The sequence below is a fragment of the Anomaloglossus baeobatrachus genome, assembly GCF_048569485.1.
Source record: "Anomaloglossus baeobatrachus isolate aAnoBae1 chromosome 5 unlocalized genomic scaffold, aAnoBae1.hap1 SUPER_5_unloc_16, whole genome shotgun sequence".
Lineage (NCBI taxonomy): Eukaryota > Metazoa > Chordata > Amphibia > Anura > Aromobatidae > Anomaloglossus > Anomaloglossus baeobatrachus.
Window position 1 is genome coordinate 397,243 of NW_027441791.1, and position 17,733 is coordinate 414,975.

At 42.8% G+C, this 17,733-nt stretch overlaps 1 protein-coding gene across 2 annotated transcripts in view; it reads left to right on the top strand.

Moving 5' to 3' along the window:
• The window catches only part of LOC142258889 (uncharacterized), a 44,085-nt gene that overhangs the window by 5,505 nt on the left and 20,847 nt on the right, over positions 1–17,733 (top strand). The window contains exon 5 of one of the 2 annotated variants that reach the window (XM_075331452.1): positions 1,828–3,280. In XM_075331452.1, coding sequence (XP_075187567.1) covers positions 1,828–3,280 — 1,453 coding nt within the window. The remainder of the gene's footprint in view (positions 1–1,827; positions 3,281–17,733) is intronic. The other variant, XM_075331453.1, reaches the window with a different exon arrangement.

Sequence of the window (17,733 nt, forward strand, 5' to 3'; positions counted from 1 at the left end):
CATAACTACAAGATTCTTATTGTTTCTCCACTGATAGCAATGAATCCATCTTCCTAGAATCTCAGCATCTTATTGATGGATCTTCCTTCTCTCCCTTCTGATGAATGTGCTGATAGGGGCGTTTTTATCGAACGTTGGGCACAGGGTAACTGTAACATATGTAGGGGGTTAGGATTATCCCACAGTGGGTACATGGAGGCCGGGCAGCCCACCCACATCATTTCCAAAATTTAACCTCTTCACCCCATCTTCACATATTTTTCCTTTTTCCCTCCTTTTCTTCCAAGAAGCATAACTTTTTTATTTTTCAGTCAACATAGGCATATCAGGGATTATAATTTTTGCGGGATGAGTTGTACTTTTAAATTGTACTATTCATTTTATCATATAATGTACTGAAAAATGGGAAAAAAATTCCCAAGTGCAGTGAAATTGCAAAAAAGTGCAATTACACTTTGTTTTTTATTTACCATGTTCACTATGTGTTCCCATGTTCAGCCTCTGATGGTGAGGATAGGCTTGTGCTGGGAGGTAGCTGCCAGATAATATGCCAGGGAGTCTTTGTACTGTGATAGCTGACCGCAGGGATCGGTGATTGGAGACTGAGAGTCACTGATGTGGTTGGGTGCAGACAGGACAGCTGGTGTAAGCAGGTGTAGCGGATATGGCAGGCACAGCTGGTATAGATAGATACAGCATGTACAGTGGATACTAGAAAACAAACATGTGTTAACATACACAGCATAAGACTCAGCAGGTGGCATGGTAACTGACAACTAGCAACGCGTCTCTAAGGATTGACCACGTTGCCCAGGCACCTCCCATAGGGGGAGGATTACTTAAATACCTATTGCCTCTCAGCCATAGGTTGTGAGGAACTTACGGGTTAGGTGCACGCTGGCCCTTTAAGAATATATGAGCATGAACTAAACTCACTCCAGGGAGACCTGCACCAAGGAAAGGGTGCTGGACAGTGCGGAGATGCTGGTTACAGCGTTACTAGCTATTTTATAAATTATATCTTTAATATATAAAGCCTAGTGTATGTTTGTGTGTATGTCCGCTAAAGGAATCCGCACCGTTGCATTTACAATCACAAAATTTTGCACAGCCACCTAATTTGATTCAGGGAACGTCATAGACTATATTTTGAGAGGAAAATTTAACACCACGCTTTACAGTTATTGGCCAAACAAACTCTTCTTACATTAAAGTCAATGGAGCTCAGAGCTGCAGGTCATTAATAGGAGCTGTGATTGGTTGCTATAGGCAACGAAGGACATTCTTAGTATAAGACAGTTTGTGTGAGATAATGATTAGTATAAGCAGCTTATGTGTGAGGTAATATGATATTGGCAGAGACACGCACAGACACATACACAGAGACACACAAACACAGAGACAGACAGAGACACACAGAAACTGAGACACAGACACATAGAGACTGATACAGAGACACAGAGACTGATACAGAGACACACACAGAGAGACAGAGACACACAGAGACAGAGACAAAAACAGACAGAGACACAAAGACTCACACACAGAGACAGACAGACAGAGACACAGAGATACAGAGACACACAGAGATACAGAGACAGACCGAGACACACCCACAGACACCGAGACACACCCAGAGACTGAGAGAGACACACGCCCAGAGACAGAGAGACACACTCAGACACACACACACACAGAAACAGACATACAGAGACACACACAGACATAGAGAAAGACACACGCAGACACAGAGAAACTTTCCTGGGCAACCCCGGGTACTACAGCTAGTTTATATATATTATTGAAAATAATTTTTATTCTTGGCAGATGACTGTACCAGGAGATTTGAGGCACAACTGACATCTTTGATTTTTAAATCAGATAACCGTGATATCACACAAAATTTAACTGAAGTGAATGCCTCTGTTCCAGATATACCATCATCTCTTCAAAGCAAAGATCTATCATCTGATTCTCTTAAACAAGTCCTACCTTCTGATTCATCACAGACTATTAAGAAAAATAAATGTCACAAAAGCAGCATTAAAAATCAAAGTGCTCTTGCAGCAAAGAAGCCATTTTCAACTTCAGAATATCAAAAAATTAATAAACAAATTCACCCAGGGCAGAAAAGATTTTCTTCAGAATCTGTTAATTACGAGAAAGGTCACACAGGGGAGATGCCAATTTCATGTTCAGAATGTGAGAAATGCTTTAACAAAAAATCACATCTTGTTGAACATCAGAGAACTCACACGGGGGAGAAGCCTTTCACATGTTCAGAATGTGAGAAATGCTTTAACAAAAAATCATATCTTGTTTTACATCAGAGAACTCACACGGGGGAGAAGCCATATTCATGTTCAGAATGTGGAAAATGCTTTAACCAAAAATCAAGTCTTGTTACACATCAGAGAACTCACAAAGAGGAGAAGCCTTTTTCATGTTCAGAATGTGGGAGATGTTTTAACCGAAAATCACATCTTGTTACACACCAGACAATTCACACAGGGGAGAAGCCTTTTTCATGTTCAGAATGTGGGAAATGTTTTGCCGATCAATCATGTGTTGTTAGACATCAGAGAACTCACACAGGAGAGAAGCCTTTTTCATGTTCAGAATGTGGGAGATGTTTTAACCAAAAAAAAACTCTTGTTACGCACCAGAGAACTCACACAGGGGAGAAGCCTTTTTCATGTTCAGAATGTGGGAAATGTTTTGCAGCTCAATCATATCTTGTTAAACATCAGAGAACTCACACAGGGGAGAAACCTTTTTCATGTTCAGAATGTGAGAGATGTTTTAACCGAAAATCACATCTTGTTACACATCAGATAACTCACACAGGGGAGAAGCCTTTTTCATGTTCAGAATGTGGGAGATGTTTTAACCAAAAAAAAAATCTTGTTACACACCAGACAATTCACACAGGGGAGAAGCCTTTTTCATGTTCAGAATGTGGGAAATGTTTTGCAGATCAATCATGTCTTGTTAAACATCAGAGAACTCACACAGGGGAGAAACCGTTTTCATGTTCAGAATGTGGGAGATGTTTTAACCGAAAATCACATCATGTTACACATCAGAGAACTCACACAGGGGAGAAGCCTTTTTCATGTTCAGAATGTGGGAAATGTTTTACAGATCAATCATGTCTTATTAGACATCAGATAATTCACACAGGGGAGAAACCTTTTTCATGTTCAGAATGTGAGAGATGTTTTAACCGAAAATCAAATCTTGCAAAACACCAAAGAATTCACACAGGGGAAAAACCCTTGACATGTTCAGAATGAGGGAAATATTAGACACACAAATGGATTATATTTAAACATCACAAATCTTACAATGGTAAAAATAATTATCTGACCTAGAAAGTGAGAAATGTTATACTTAAAAATTATAATTTGTTGACCAGTAATAAAATATTCACATGGGATACTAGAAGCCTTTTGGAAGTAGACATTAAACCATCTAATGCAATTTTTTTTACCTCCCTACCATCTTCTCTCTTTTGTATTGGTTGAGGAGGTGGGGTGAAGGGGATCTCTCTTTTATTTTATTTGATATTTCTATTAGATCCTTAGAAACCCTTACCCCTTATTAAAGCCTTGCTGATTGGGAAGAGTGTGGCATTTCTAAATCGGTGGCTATTTATAGAGATTCTTAGTTAAAGTCCTTTTTGTAGATGGTTGAGAAATTTCGATTACATAGAAACTGTCTTTATTAATAGCTCCAAGTGAGACATCTCCTTAGTGCTAGATCTGACTTTGAGTACAATTCACCTCCTCTCTCTCTACATAGACTTTATCAAAAAGGGAAATATAATATTAAAGGGGTCTCAATTTTATATAGTTTTCTAAACTCCTCGTTGGAAGATGTGAAGTTGTCATACATGATAAAATGGGAACAAAAGTTATCTTTTACATTCTTCCCTCAACAATGGTGGGCTGCCTCGGAATGGACTTATAGGATATCAGCTTGTATAACTCACCTAGAACAAATGAAATACATTTATACAAGGTGGTATCTGTTTCCAGGCAAATTGGCTCACATGATCCCGGATTATTCCCCTTTCTGTTGGAAAGGTTGTCTTCAGAAAGGCACGTTCGGGAATGAATGGTGGTCCTGTCCTAAAGCTATGATATTTTGGGAGCAGGTGTTTGATCTAATTTCATCTGTAACTAGTCTTCGTGTAATTATGGATGATGCACTGGCAATCCTGAATATAGGACTCGATAACTTCCCTGAAAATGTGAAACCTGTTATTGCTGATATACTTACCTCGGCCAGACGATGTCAGGCTATAAAGTGAAAACTCCCTTCAGTTCCCTCGGTTGAGGAGCTTGTCAGGAAAATTAATACTCATTATGAATTTGCCCTTGTCCATAATATAGAGAGGAGAAAACAAATTCAGAAAAATTGGGGTATTTCCTTCATGTGCTATTTATCCTATGGGGCTTTGATCTCTATATATGTTTTTGTTATTGATTCCTACATATAGAATAGACCGGATTGGTGTTCTTCCCCATCCTCCTTTTTTTTTTTTCTTCTTTTTCTTTATTTTGCTTAGTGGTGGTTGTTAATATTATCGTAGTGTTACGCCGATTGTGATTTGTATTGATTGTTGTTATGTGAAAAATTGAAATAAAATATATATTGTAAAAAAAATTTACATGTGGAGAAAATATAAATTTGAAAAAATTGAACAAGAAAACAAAAAAGAGACCGTGACAGTAAAGGCAAGTAAGTAAAGAAGAAAGGAAAGCAAGTTAGACGTTATATTAGAATTATAATATATACAGTTAATAATAGACGTCTGTTTTCTAAAAATCAAATAAAAAGCAATATTCCATGTGCAGCTAACTTTTCCCATTGTTAGATATTTATATATTCATTATATTGACAACAGTATTGCACCGTCCCCCCCAAAATACCCAACATTCCTCCTCCCTCTTCTTCCTCACTCCCAATCTCAGCGATCTGCCATTCATTATAGTTACTTTCAGCGCACAATCTCCATGTCTGACCAATGTCTGTAACTTCTCTATACTACAATAATAAACATGTTCAGATTACACATTACTATTTCCATCTACCATCCATTCCTTCTTTGTGGGAACATCTGCTGTGATTGAGTGTCTAAAATAATCCATGATTATCTATACAGAGACGTCATGTACAGAAATATTAGGGCTACAGCAACATCACATATGTTATACAGAAGAATAGTGCTGCCTCTATAGCTCTTTATACAATGACTTATAGATCAGACAAGTGTTGAGGGCGGGGCCGCTGCCACTTCTCTCTCTCGGGGGCCTGTTCGGATCTGGGTTTCTGCTACAGCTCGAGTGGTGACCGGACCCGGAAGGGGGTATTTACAGGGGAGTTGTTGTGTCTGTGACGCCACCCGTGGGTTGCAGTGAGGGATGGTGGCACTGCCGCTTCCTGGTGATGGGGCGCCCAGGGCTGATAGAGCGGGGAAGCAAGGTGGCATCCCCTTCTCGGGGAGGTGGTCTGTGTTTCCATTGACAATATTTAATTATATATACAGTACAGACCAAAAGTTTGGACACACCTCCTCATTCAAAGAGTTTTCTTTATTTTCATGACTTTAAAAATTGTAGATTCACATTGAAGGCATCAAAACTGTGTGAATTAAAACATGTGGAATGAAATACTTAAAAAAGTGTGAAACAACTGAAAATATGTCTTATATTCTAGGTTCTTCAAAGTAGCCACCTTTTGCTTTCATTACTACTTTGCACACTCTTGGTATTCTCTTGATTGGCTTCAAGAGGTAGTCACCGGAAATGGTTTTCCAACAGTCTTGAAGGAGTTCCCAGAGATGCTTAGCACTTGTTGGCCCTTTTGCCTTCACTCTGCGGTCCAGCTCACCCCAAACTATCTCGATTGGGTTCAGGTCTGGTGACTCTGGAGACCAGGTCATCTGGCGTAGCACCCCATCACTCTCCTTCTTAGTCAAATAGCCCTTGCACAGCCTGGAGGTGTGTTTGGGGTCATTGTCCTGTTGAAAACTAAATTATGGTCCAACTAAACGCAAACCGGATGGAATAGCACGCCGCTGCAAGATGCTGTGGCAGCTATGCTGGTTCAGTATGCTTTCAATTTTGAATAAATCCCCAACAGTGTCAGCAGCAAAGCAACCCCACACCATCACACCTCCTCCTCCATGCTGCAAGGTGGGAACCAGGCATGTAGAGTTCATCCGTTCACCTTTTCTACAAAGACACGGTGGTTGGATCCAAAGATCTCAAATTTGGACTCATCAGACCAAAGCACAGATTTCCACTGGTCTAATGTCCATTCCTTGTGTTCTTTAGCCCAAACAAGTCTCTTCTGCTTGTTGCCTGTCCTTAGCAGTGGATTCCTAGCAGCGATTTTACCATGAAGGCCTGCTGCACAAAGTCTCCTCTTTTTTTTTTTTTAATTCTTTATTTTCCAAATTTTTAAAATTTTTCAAAGGGAACCAGCATCATAACTAAGTACATTTGTTAGGACCATATCGGCCTTTTTGCAAATACATTCCATATGCCTCGGATTGGGTATAAAGCAAAATTTACATATTCATATATTATCAGGCAGTATTCCCGCAAATACCCTCACTTAGGCGTCCAAGACTTCGGGTTCCACTGAACTGTTTCATAAATAAGTAAATATTAAACAAATAATCATAAGTAATCAGCAAGAGTGCTTAGTAAGAGGAAGGGAAAGAGAGCAGAGGAAGAAGGAGCAAGCTAGTTAGAAAGAATAGAGAGGAATGAATACCAGGGAAAAAGGGTGGGTTGGGGGGGAGTGGGGGAGGTGAAGGGGGTGGGGGGGAAGGTATGGGGTGGGGAGGGAGGTAGAGGGTGCGGCTATGTGTTGCCTTCTGCGGTTCCCTCAGCGCCCATTGCGCCCCCCACTAGAACATCATAGTCCTCGAAATGCTGGAAATCCAGCCATTCCCGCCACGTAGCCCAGAATTTCTCATATGAATCGTGCAATGATGAGGTTAAATCCTCCATGAGCATGAGGTCAGTGACCTTGTTGATCCATTGAACTAATGTGGGAGATGACTTACTCCTCCATTTTTCTGGTATGCATACTCTCGCTGCCGTAATGAGGAATTTCCTCAGGGAATTCTTATATCTTTTTTCGGGAATCCCGCAGTGATGCAACAGGGCCTCCGCCGGCCCCAATTCCTCATCCTTGTCAGTAACCCGTCAGATAGTGTCGGACACTCCCTTCCAGAAGGGCTGGATCATTTCACACCCCCAGAACACATGTAGAATGTTGCCCTCTGCCTTACCACACCTCCAACATATAGGGTTTATTGACTCAAACATGACATGTAGCTTGGAGGGAACTCTGTACCATCTAGATAAAAGTTTGTAGCTAGCCTCCTGGAATCTGGAACTAATGGAAGACATGTGGGCCAATCTGAAGATCCTTTCCCAATGTGCTGGTGTCAACTGAATTCCCAAATCCCTTTTCCACTGTGTAGCGAAGGGGGGTAGTTGTTGATCTGAAGGTGAAATAAAAGCGAATATACCGCCAACAGTGAGTGACGTATTATGCCTGATCCCATACATAATTGTTCAAACTGTGTCTTAGGTCGCTGAAAGTAGGACCTGGTGGGAAGACTACTGAAAAAGTGCGCCAATTGTAGGCATCTCCACTGGCCAAGCAGGGTAGGATCTTGTCTAACTGCCAAACTAGCTGCCGAAAGCCAGGATCCCCAGTCTCCAAACTCCTCCACTCGATCCACCCCGCCTCTAATCCACATCCGGAAGATCGGATCCACCCTACCAGGTTCAAAGGCAGGATGGCTCAAGATATGCATAAGGCTGGAGTTCCTGGGAATCATTTCTGACTGTACTCTCCCGATGTTGCAATATGTCACGGTTGGGCCGATGGTTGGATGTGTTTTCAATCCTGCAGGGACCTCCGAGAGCACCTACGGCAATTTATTAAGGGGTATTGGGGAGAAGGACTGCTCAATTTGTATCCACTTCTTCTGAGACCTGTTCCGGCACCAATCAATCTTTCTAGTAAGATATCCCGCCAAATGATATCTTCTCAAGTCTGGCAGCCCAATCCCCCCCCCCACCTTTGGTCCTGTGCAAGATGGCTCTTTTTATACGTGCCGATTTACCTGCCCAGACGAACGAGGACTGAATTGATTCTAGGGATTTGAAAAATCCCGAAGGTATTTTAACTGGGAGCGCCTGTAACAAATACAGGATTCTGGGTAGGACATTCATTTTGTATATCTGGCATCTACCAAACCAGGAGAACAGTGATTTCCCCCATCTGTCGCAATCTTTCCTAATAGAGGCTAACAACGATGGGAAATTCTGAGCGTAAAGGAGGCTCAGGTCCCCGGTCAGCCGTATCCCCAAATAGCTTAGGGGCTGGGTTGCCCATCGGAAGCTAAACGTGGTTTTCAGGTCTTCTACTTCTTTGGATGGGAGGTTGATGTTCAAAGCCTCCGATTTTGAAAAATTTATCTTAAAATTAGATAAACTGGAATATCTCTGAAATTCCTTCATTAAGTTGGGAAGAGAGATTTTGGGGGCTGACACAAAAAACAGGAGGTCATCAGCATATGCCGCTACTTTATGCGTGTCTTGAAGCACTCCTATACCTGCAATATCTGGGTTGGCTCGTACGTGTCTGAGGAAGGGCTCAAGCGTCAGGATGAAGATTAAGGGTGATAGCGGGCACCCTTGACGGGTGCCATTAGATATTTTAAATGGGTCCGACAGGATCCCATTCACTCAGACCCTAGCCGAGGGTACCGAGTACAGAGACATAATCCGACCCATCATTTCGTGTCCCAACCCCAGACACCCGAGCGTGGCTTCCATGAAAGTCCATCCCACTCTATGGAATGCCTTCTCGGCGTCTGTTGACAGCAGCATGGATGGTATGCCCCCAGTTTTGGCTTTATGTATTAAATTAATGGCCTTAACTGTATTATCCCGTGCCTCACGACCCACCATAAAGCCCGTCTGGTCTGGATGAATTATTCGTGAAAGTAGAGGTGCCAGCCTATTTGCTAGAATTTTAGCAAATAGCTTTGTGTCCACATTTAACAAGGAGATTGGGCGGTAGCTCGCACATTGTGTTGGATCTTTCCCTGATTTAGGTATGACCGTAATGTGCGCTCTCAACGAGTCTGCATTAGAGTTCGGGGTTCCTGACGTCCTGGAGTTGAATGCTGACAGTAGGTGCGGGGATAATATTTCTTTAAGTTTTTTATAATATACAAGGGGGAAACCATCTGGCCCAGGTGCCTTTCCTGTTTTGGACGACCCAATTGCATCAACTAGTTCTTGATACAGAAAGTATTCGACAAGAAGGGAAAGTAAACAAACCAGCTGGCCTAAAAGAACGACCAGTAAATAATACACTATAAAACTTTACAGTCTCACGAAATTTGGAGACCTGGTGACCTTCAATCAGGAGAACCACCCTTGGGGTGCGCGGAAAACCAAGGGTGACAGCTGAGCAAGCTATAGGCATTAATGACATTATCCTACTAGGCTAAAAACTCACATCTCACCCCCCGATCTTAGACCGAACGGTGAGAGGCACAATTCTTAAACTTGTATGTCAAACTATCAACACAGTAACACAGTATTAAGGGACCCTGTGACTCCCCAGAAAGGAAGAAGAGGAGAAGAGAGAGAGAGGGAAAAAAAAAAGGGGGGGAAGAGGGGAAACAGACCCCCCCCGTCAGTGAGGAGAAAGACACAGATATAACCCACATCAGTGACCCATCATAATAGTGTCCTTCTCAAGTCCAATAATCCTACAGGGACTGCCAGATCTTCCTCCTCGACCCGCACCTCCCACCTCTGAATAAGGAACCACCTCCGATCTCGCGTCATCAGTCTGGCTCCTCCCGGGAGAATTCTCCCATTGGCCTGGAATCCTTGGAGCTCCTCTGGGGTCTTGCAAATCTGCGCCTATTTCCTCTTTGTCTTTGGGGTAATCCATTGGATCTGTCCAGATGTAGCCAGTTAGGAATTGCTACTGCAGGGGTTTCAAGGAACTGGAAAAGACCCTCCACCTCCTCCAGGCGTTTCAGCAGGTATTGGACCCCATTATAAGGTGAAATTGGTATCCCCATCTGTATGACGCACCTTTTTCCTTGATTTTTTGCAGTAAGGGCATAAGTTGGCATCTCATGTAGAGGTTTCTAGAAGAAACATCAGGAAAAAGCTTAACTTCAAACCCTTCATATGTGACAGTCCCGTGGGTCCATGCATTTCACAGTATGGCTTCTTTATCAGTATAATAGTGCAGTCTGCATAGGATAATGTTAAGGTGAACTCTTAACCAGAGATCACTAGTTGCCTACTGGCTGGCCGAATTGGTATATACCAAGTGCATGCATAAAAGAATTCACACCAGACACAGTCGGATATGAAGTCTCTTCTTGGTCACAGTAAAGATGGCACCAAAACAGACAGAGAAGAGCATGCGTCCTCTTGATATAGGCTAGGGGCGTACACAAGTTCAGATATGCCCATTTAGTGGGACAGTCCATGAGCTAGCCAATGGGAAGATCCGTGTTGCTGTTGGTGGGCGGGTCTGACTCCAGTGGATGAAACCATAATGATGGGAGGGACGTCATTTAGTGGATCCATGCTGATGGTTTGGTCTGTGATGTCTTCTGATCTTTGGGTTGGTCTTCTCTTATATGGTATCTTCTTACACCTGGACATTCCTTGCATTCCAGGCAAGGTGTGGAGAAACAGGCAATGACAGCCACCTTTATATCTGTGTCATGTATATGATCTGAAACCTGAATTATGTAAGGCAAATCGTCATATTTCCCACAATGCCTTGTCAAGAGGTTAATTAAGTATGTCATCTTATGGCTCTCCTCAACAGTCCCCCCTAAATACTTTATTAACCTTCTGACCCTACCGTGGTCCTCTAACACATCAGCTCTAATGCTTTAACTGCAACCTTTTTTTCGTTTTGCTATCCACTATACAAGCAATGCTAAGCCTTTGCCCCCGCTGGTACAGACTGCTGATCAGAGAGTTGATCACATCCCGCACACACAGTTCACAGAGGTATAGGTAACTAGAACAGACTATTTAATGCCGAAGCGCTTACTCAGAATTTGAGATTAATCGATTAGAAAGAGTAAGGCAATTGTAAGAATAAGCTTCTTACTGTTATGCTGCAGCTTTTAGCATTACTGTTTCTGAAAGACTGATTCTCAGTCAATATCCAAGTGCTGTCCGCGTCTTCGAGACTTTTCTACCTTAATACACCTAATTGTATCACAACACTAATGGATCTCTTCTTGTCTTGAGTCCCTAATCTACCACCAGGAGGCCTTTAACAAGATTTCCCTTATGCATGGATCCGATTACCTTCAGTAACACAGAGTAGCACTTTTACGGCTTCAAATACCAACAAATAAGACAATACCAGTTACCTGCAAGTGTATGTTACCCTTAAAAAGTCACTTACATTCTTAAACTAATGAGCTGGTTCAGGTCAGATAATGTTTTTTCCACCATGAGCCCTTATTTGTATAATGTTCCTGTACCCATTGTTCCCTTGGTTATGGTTATTTCCCATGTATCATCCCCAATCTAGAAATTCTCCATAAGGTTCTATGTGAGATAGTCCAGCACTATGTGTGTTGTGACCCCCATTCTGCTGGTACGATGGACTCTTTACAGCGGCTGCTGTCTCCAGATGGGTTTTCCCTCAAGCTTCATGGAAGTCGCTGTGGTTGGGAAAAGCTGGATCGGCCCATCTGATTCTGACTCATGGCTCATTCTGACTTATCTTTTTAGGATCACCCAGTCTCCTGGCTGGAGACCATGTGCTCCTGACACTGATTTAGGATCTGGAATTGGAGGATACACATGTTTAACACACTATATAGGCAGTTGTGTAAAGCACGTACATCACTGGTCAGGATATCACACTGTATCTAAAGTATCTAAGAAATATAATCACATTGTAGGTGCTAAACCAAAAATATCTTATATAAAGATCTAATTATTAAGAAAAAGGAAAATTTGTTACATGATTTGCCAGCGTCCACCATTATCTTGGGGATCGTTACATTTTTTTTTTTTTTATAACTGAATGTTTTATTAAATTTTTTAACAGACATGGAAAAAGTACATGGATGCATAGGTATGTCTCACAAGCATGTGAGCAATAACTGTAAACCAAAAATCTGTATACATATCTTATTATCCACTGATACAATAAAAACAGGGGATGTGACAAGACAAACAATACAAGACTAAACAGGGAAGTTTAAGGAAGGGGGGGTGGAGTGGGGAGGGTGAATATATCAGGCTTCCATCAAGACCATACCTCACTATTATTCTTTATTGGCCCAATAAGTGTCCCAAAGTGACCAAACACTCTCAAAATGATCTACTGTATTATTTGACAAGGCAGATAGATACTCCATCCTTCTCACATCTTGGATCCGAGATTGGAGATCTGTAAGTGAGGGTGGATGGGCCAACCTCCAGTTACGGGCAATTAGACATCTAGCTGCTGTGGTCATGTGTAATAGTAACCGCTTCACTCTTTTCCCCAGCTGAGCAAGTGGTATATTTAATAGATAGAATTTAGGATCCAGGGAAACCCGAAGGTCAGTTACTTTATATATAAGGGATTGCACCAACCTCCAGAAACGCTGGATATTGGGGCACACCCAGAATATGTGCGGTATATCTCCCCCTGTAACTCCACACCTCCAACAATTGTCAGGTATAGCTGGGTTTAGTTTATGTAGTAGTGATGGGGTGTGATACCAATACATAAGTAATTTATACTGATTTTCCTTATAGACATAGCATGAGGATGTCTTAGAGGCAGTATCCCAGATCCGTTTCCACATACACAAGGGAATGGACTCACCAAGGAAATCTTCCCATTTCCTCATATATGTATGCTTTGGCTTGTCTTCTGGGCAGGGGGTAATTAAAATACGATATATATCTGAGATGAGGCCTTTAGTAGAGACCCCAGCTCTGCATAATCTCTCAAAAAGTGTAGGGGTGGAGACTTCTAGGGAGGTAAAAAGGGAGTGCATCAGGTGTCTAACTTGTAAATAGCGATATTGGGAATTGCCAGGGAGATTAAATTTATCAGCTATGGTGGCGTAGGGGAGAAGGACTCTGGAACGTGCATCTACTATGTCAGCAAAGCAAAAGAGTTTCCTGTCAAACCACGTTTTAGTCGCTGTACCCTGCATACCGTCCGTCATTCTGGGATTAAAAAGAAAAGAAGTCAAGGGAGAGTGTTCGGATTGAAGTGGAAACTTTTTGACACAACAGTCCCATATCCTCTTCGTGAAGGCTATAGGGCCAAGGGTATGTGGGTCAGGCTTGTTTGATGAGGTGCCCCAGAGGTAGGAATTGGGGTGTATTGGGGCGAGCCATAACTTCGCTATTTCCATCCATCTAGAGAAGGCACTGCGATTAGACCATGCAGGGATGTGACGTAAGTGTACTGCCCAATAGTACCTAGTAATATCAGGGACTCCCAGGCCTCCTCTCAGTTTACTGTCAAACAAAGTCGCTTTCTTGATTCTATGTCTCTTATGGGCCCAAATGAATTGAAGTATAACAGACTGAATGTTGCGCAACTCTTTGTATGGTACACACACCGGAAGGGTCTCAAATAGGTAAAGTAGCTTCGGCAGGACAGACATTTTGACTGCAGAGATTCTTCCAAACAGAGACAATGGGAGCTTGTTCCAATTGAGCAGGAGCCTTTTTATCTCAGTAAATAAGCTAGGATAGTTCTGCTGATACAAAAGCTTATACTTAGATGTTAATTGTATCCCAAGGTATGTCAAGGATATGTTTTTCCATTTATAGTTGTAGTTTTCCTGTAAGGAGGAGACCCACACCTGTGGAATATTAAGAGGCAGAGCTTCCGTTTTGCTCTGATTGACCTTATACCCTGACAGCCTTCCAAATTGTAGTAATAAGGAATGCAAATTCGGGAGGGTGATATGTGGTTGGGACAAAATCAATAGGACATCATCCGCATATAAGGATAGCTTAAACTCCTTGTCTCTCACCATTACTCCACGTATATTAGGGTCAATGCGAATAGCAGCAGCCAATGGCTCAATACACATAACAAAGAGAAGGGGGGACAAAGGGCATCCCTGACGAGTGCCATTGTGTATTTGAAAGGGTTGAGATGTGGCATAAGGAAGCTTGACCGAAGCTGAGGGGCATGAATATAGACTTTTCAGGGCAGTAATAAATGCACCCGAAATTCCAAAATGATGCAATGTTTCGAACATGAATGGCCACCCCAGACGGTCAAACGCCTTCTCCGCATCCAAACTAAGAAGGAGTGCTTCACTCTCTGTCTTATTAACAACTTCTACTAAGTCAATGATCTTCCTGGTGTTGTCTCCCCCTTGCCTACATGGGACAAAACCCACCTGGTCTTTGTGTATTAGGTGAGGGAGCAGGACTGAAAGACGTAGAGCCAGTAGTTTAGTAAAGATTTTCAAATCAGCATTAAGGAGTGCTATGGGCCTGTAATTGGCACAATCCAGAGCATCCTTCCCCGGTTTGGGTATGAGCGTAATATAAGAATGTAACATACTTGTGGGTATAGGGGAGCCCGTGAGGAAGCTATTAAATAATTTAACTAAATAGGGGGTAAGTCGATCCGCAAATGCCTTGTAGTAGAAGTAAGTCAGGCCGTCTGGACCCGGTGATTTTCCATTAGAAAGTAATTTAAGCACCTGTCCTACCTCTTCACACGTGATTTCTTTATTCAGTGTATTTACAGCATTCTTAGTAAGAGTAGGCAGCTTACACTGCTCAAGAAAGGAGTGGATTAGCTCCCTCTGTCTTCCTGGGTCTGCAGGAAGAGGGCTAGACAAAGAATACAGTCTCGACAGATAATCCTGAAAGATCTTTGCAACTTTAGTGGGGTCATAAAAAATATTCCCCCCCGAATCTCTCAAGGCATAAACGGATGAGTTCCCCCTATCCTCTCTAAGTTGGCGGGCCAAAAGAGAGTGAGATTTATTTCCTTTGTCATAGTATTTATGCCTGCTATAGAGTAGTAATTTTTCTGTTATATTGACCTCTAGGTCCTTCAGTTGGGCACGAGTCTTTACTATACCTCTAAGGGTACGTATTGATGGGTTAAGGGTCATCCTATTTTCTAAGTCTCTGAGACTTTTAAGGAGCTGATCTCTCTGATAAAGTCTATCTTTTTTGATACGGGAGCTTAATGCTATGCATTGCCCTCTAAAGACGGCCTTATGGGCTTCCCAAACAGTGGAAAAATTAGGCACTGACCCCTCATTGTTCTCGAAGTATTCTATCAGCCCTGCTTCCAGTTTGTCTCTGTAGGGAGTTCTCTTGAGGAGGGACTCATTGAGCCTCCAGTGGCGGACTCTTGTACGTTGGGTTGTCTGATCTAGGGTGAGAGTCATTGGCGCGTGGTCTGACCACGTTATTGCACCAATATCTACACTGCTCGTCAATCTAAGGGCTTGAACGTTGCCAAAGAAGAAATCGATCCTGGTGTGTGTACCATGAGGGGGAGAGTAGAAGGTAAAGGTTTTTTCTGAGGGATGTTTAACTCGCCACAAATCAAATAAGGCAAACCTGCGGATCAGTCTTCGAAAGGCAGCTGTCAATTTACGCTGAGACGGGCTCGACAATTGATTGTTAATGGTCAACCTGTCTAAAGAGTCAGAGAAAATAGTGTTAAAATCTCCACCCACTATCCACACTGAGGGGGGAAGGCGTGTTAATTTGAGGAATACCCGGTTCAAAAAAAGGATCTGGGAGGTGTTAGGGGCATAAATGTTACACAAAAGGATTGCAACTTCCTTATATGTCCCTTGTAGGATAAGGTATCTACCCTGTGGGTCTGCCAGGGAGGTAGTAACTTGAATTGGACAGGTTCTTGATATCAAAATCGCCACACCGGCTTTTTTCCTTTCCTGGGAGGCTAGAAAAATCGTGGGGTAAAGGTGTTTAGCAAAATTGCAGTTCCCATTGAGGTTCAAGTGCGTTTCCTGCAAGAAAACCACATCAGCTCGCTGGGTCCGCATCTCACCAAGTGCCATACGCCTCTTAATGTTTGAGTTTAGACCCTTAACATTTAACGTTAAAATTTTAACCATATTTTAAGCTGTAGTAGTATAAAGAAAAATTAGCATTACATACGAAGGCTAACCGGGTATTGCCCATCTCAAAATTGCCTAAGGGCCCATGCTGAGTGGTTCTCAATGGGGTACAGAGGATTCCCTCACCACAATTAGGGTAGACACATAGGGGATGGGAAAGCACAATGACAAAACACATAACACATAGATCATAACATTTACATGTCACAAATGTTACCGGAGAGGAGTGAAGCCATGGGCAAAATCCTTTACCTCCGCCACCGTCCTCTCCGGCCAGGGTCAAAGAAGAAAAAATTGGCATAACTTTACCAGTATATAAACCCTAACCTCCTTTACCAACTCTTCCGTAGGAGGAACCAGGGTAACTCTAACCCTTAAAGGGGGTTTGTAGCTACGGACACTCTGCTATCGCAGTCAGTATCGGCAGCTAAATTCAAAACATCTACAAGAGGGGAGTATTCAATTCTCAATTCTCACCGCCCCAATGCAAATAGTATGAGGAGTCATAACCAGATATATTAATATCAGAAGAGGAAAGGAAAAAGTGAACAGCTACTTATGAAAGAAAGGACCAACCAAAGTCCCTGTAATAAACGAGGGAGGGCATGAAACCCCCCCCAATACCCCCAAGGGGGCTTCAGCTTGACACCATAGATGCAAACAAGGGGCTCCAGTTCCCAGAAGAAAAACAAAATAAATAAAAATTGTCATCTCAGGTTGGAGCTGGTCGTGCCTTAGGCCGTGATGAGGGAGATCCCCCCTTAGAGTCCACTTGCTGCCAGATTGGACGGGGTGGACTGGATGGCATCTCCAATTCCCAGTCCACCAGGGAGGGTGAAGGGACTCCCAGGTCAGTGCAGAAAGCCGGGAGGTCCTGAGTTGAGCGTAGCACAGCCGTACGACCATCTTTTGAGGCTATGAGGGCAAACGGGTACCCCCAGCGGTATCGGATGCCCTTATCTTTTAAGGATGCAAGAAGTGGCTGCAGGTGTCTTCTTTTCTGTAAGGTGATCCAAGAAAGATCAGGGAATAATTGGATCCGAGTCCCTTGGTATTCAATTCTCTTTGAGGTACGGGCTTTAGCCATAATGGACTCTTTTAGTTGGAAGTCGTGGACGCAGCAAATAATGTCACGAGATTGGTTTTGAGGCCCCCTGGGGCGTAATGCTCTATGCGCTCTGTCCAATTTTATCCTTTGAGTTATAGGGCGCTCCAGCACAGTGTTAAATATGGTTTCAAGAATGGCATGGACATCCTCATTACCCGTGGCCTCATGGACACCTCTCACTCGGATATTATTACGGCGTCCTCTGTTATCTAGGTCTTCCAGATGTTTGTTAGCTTCACTCAGGGCCTGAGCATAGGAAGTCACATTTTTCTGTAATTTGATGATGTACTGTCTAGTGGCATCGTGATCCCTTTCAACTGAGTCCACTCTATCTGCTAATAGCCCAACATCTTGGCGGATGGAATTAATTTCTGACTTACAGGTTTCTTTCACCTCTGAGATCAGGGATTTGAAGTCTTCCTTGGTAGGAAGGAGATCCAGA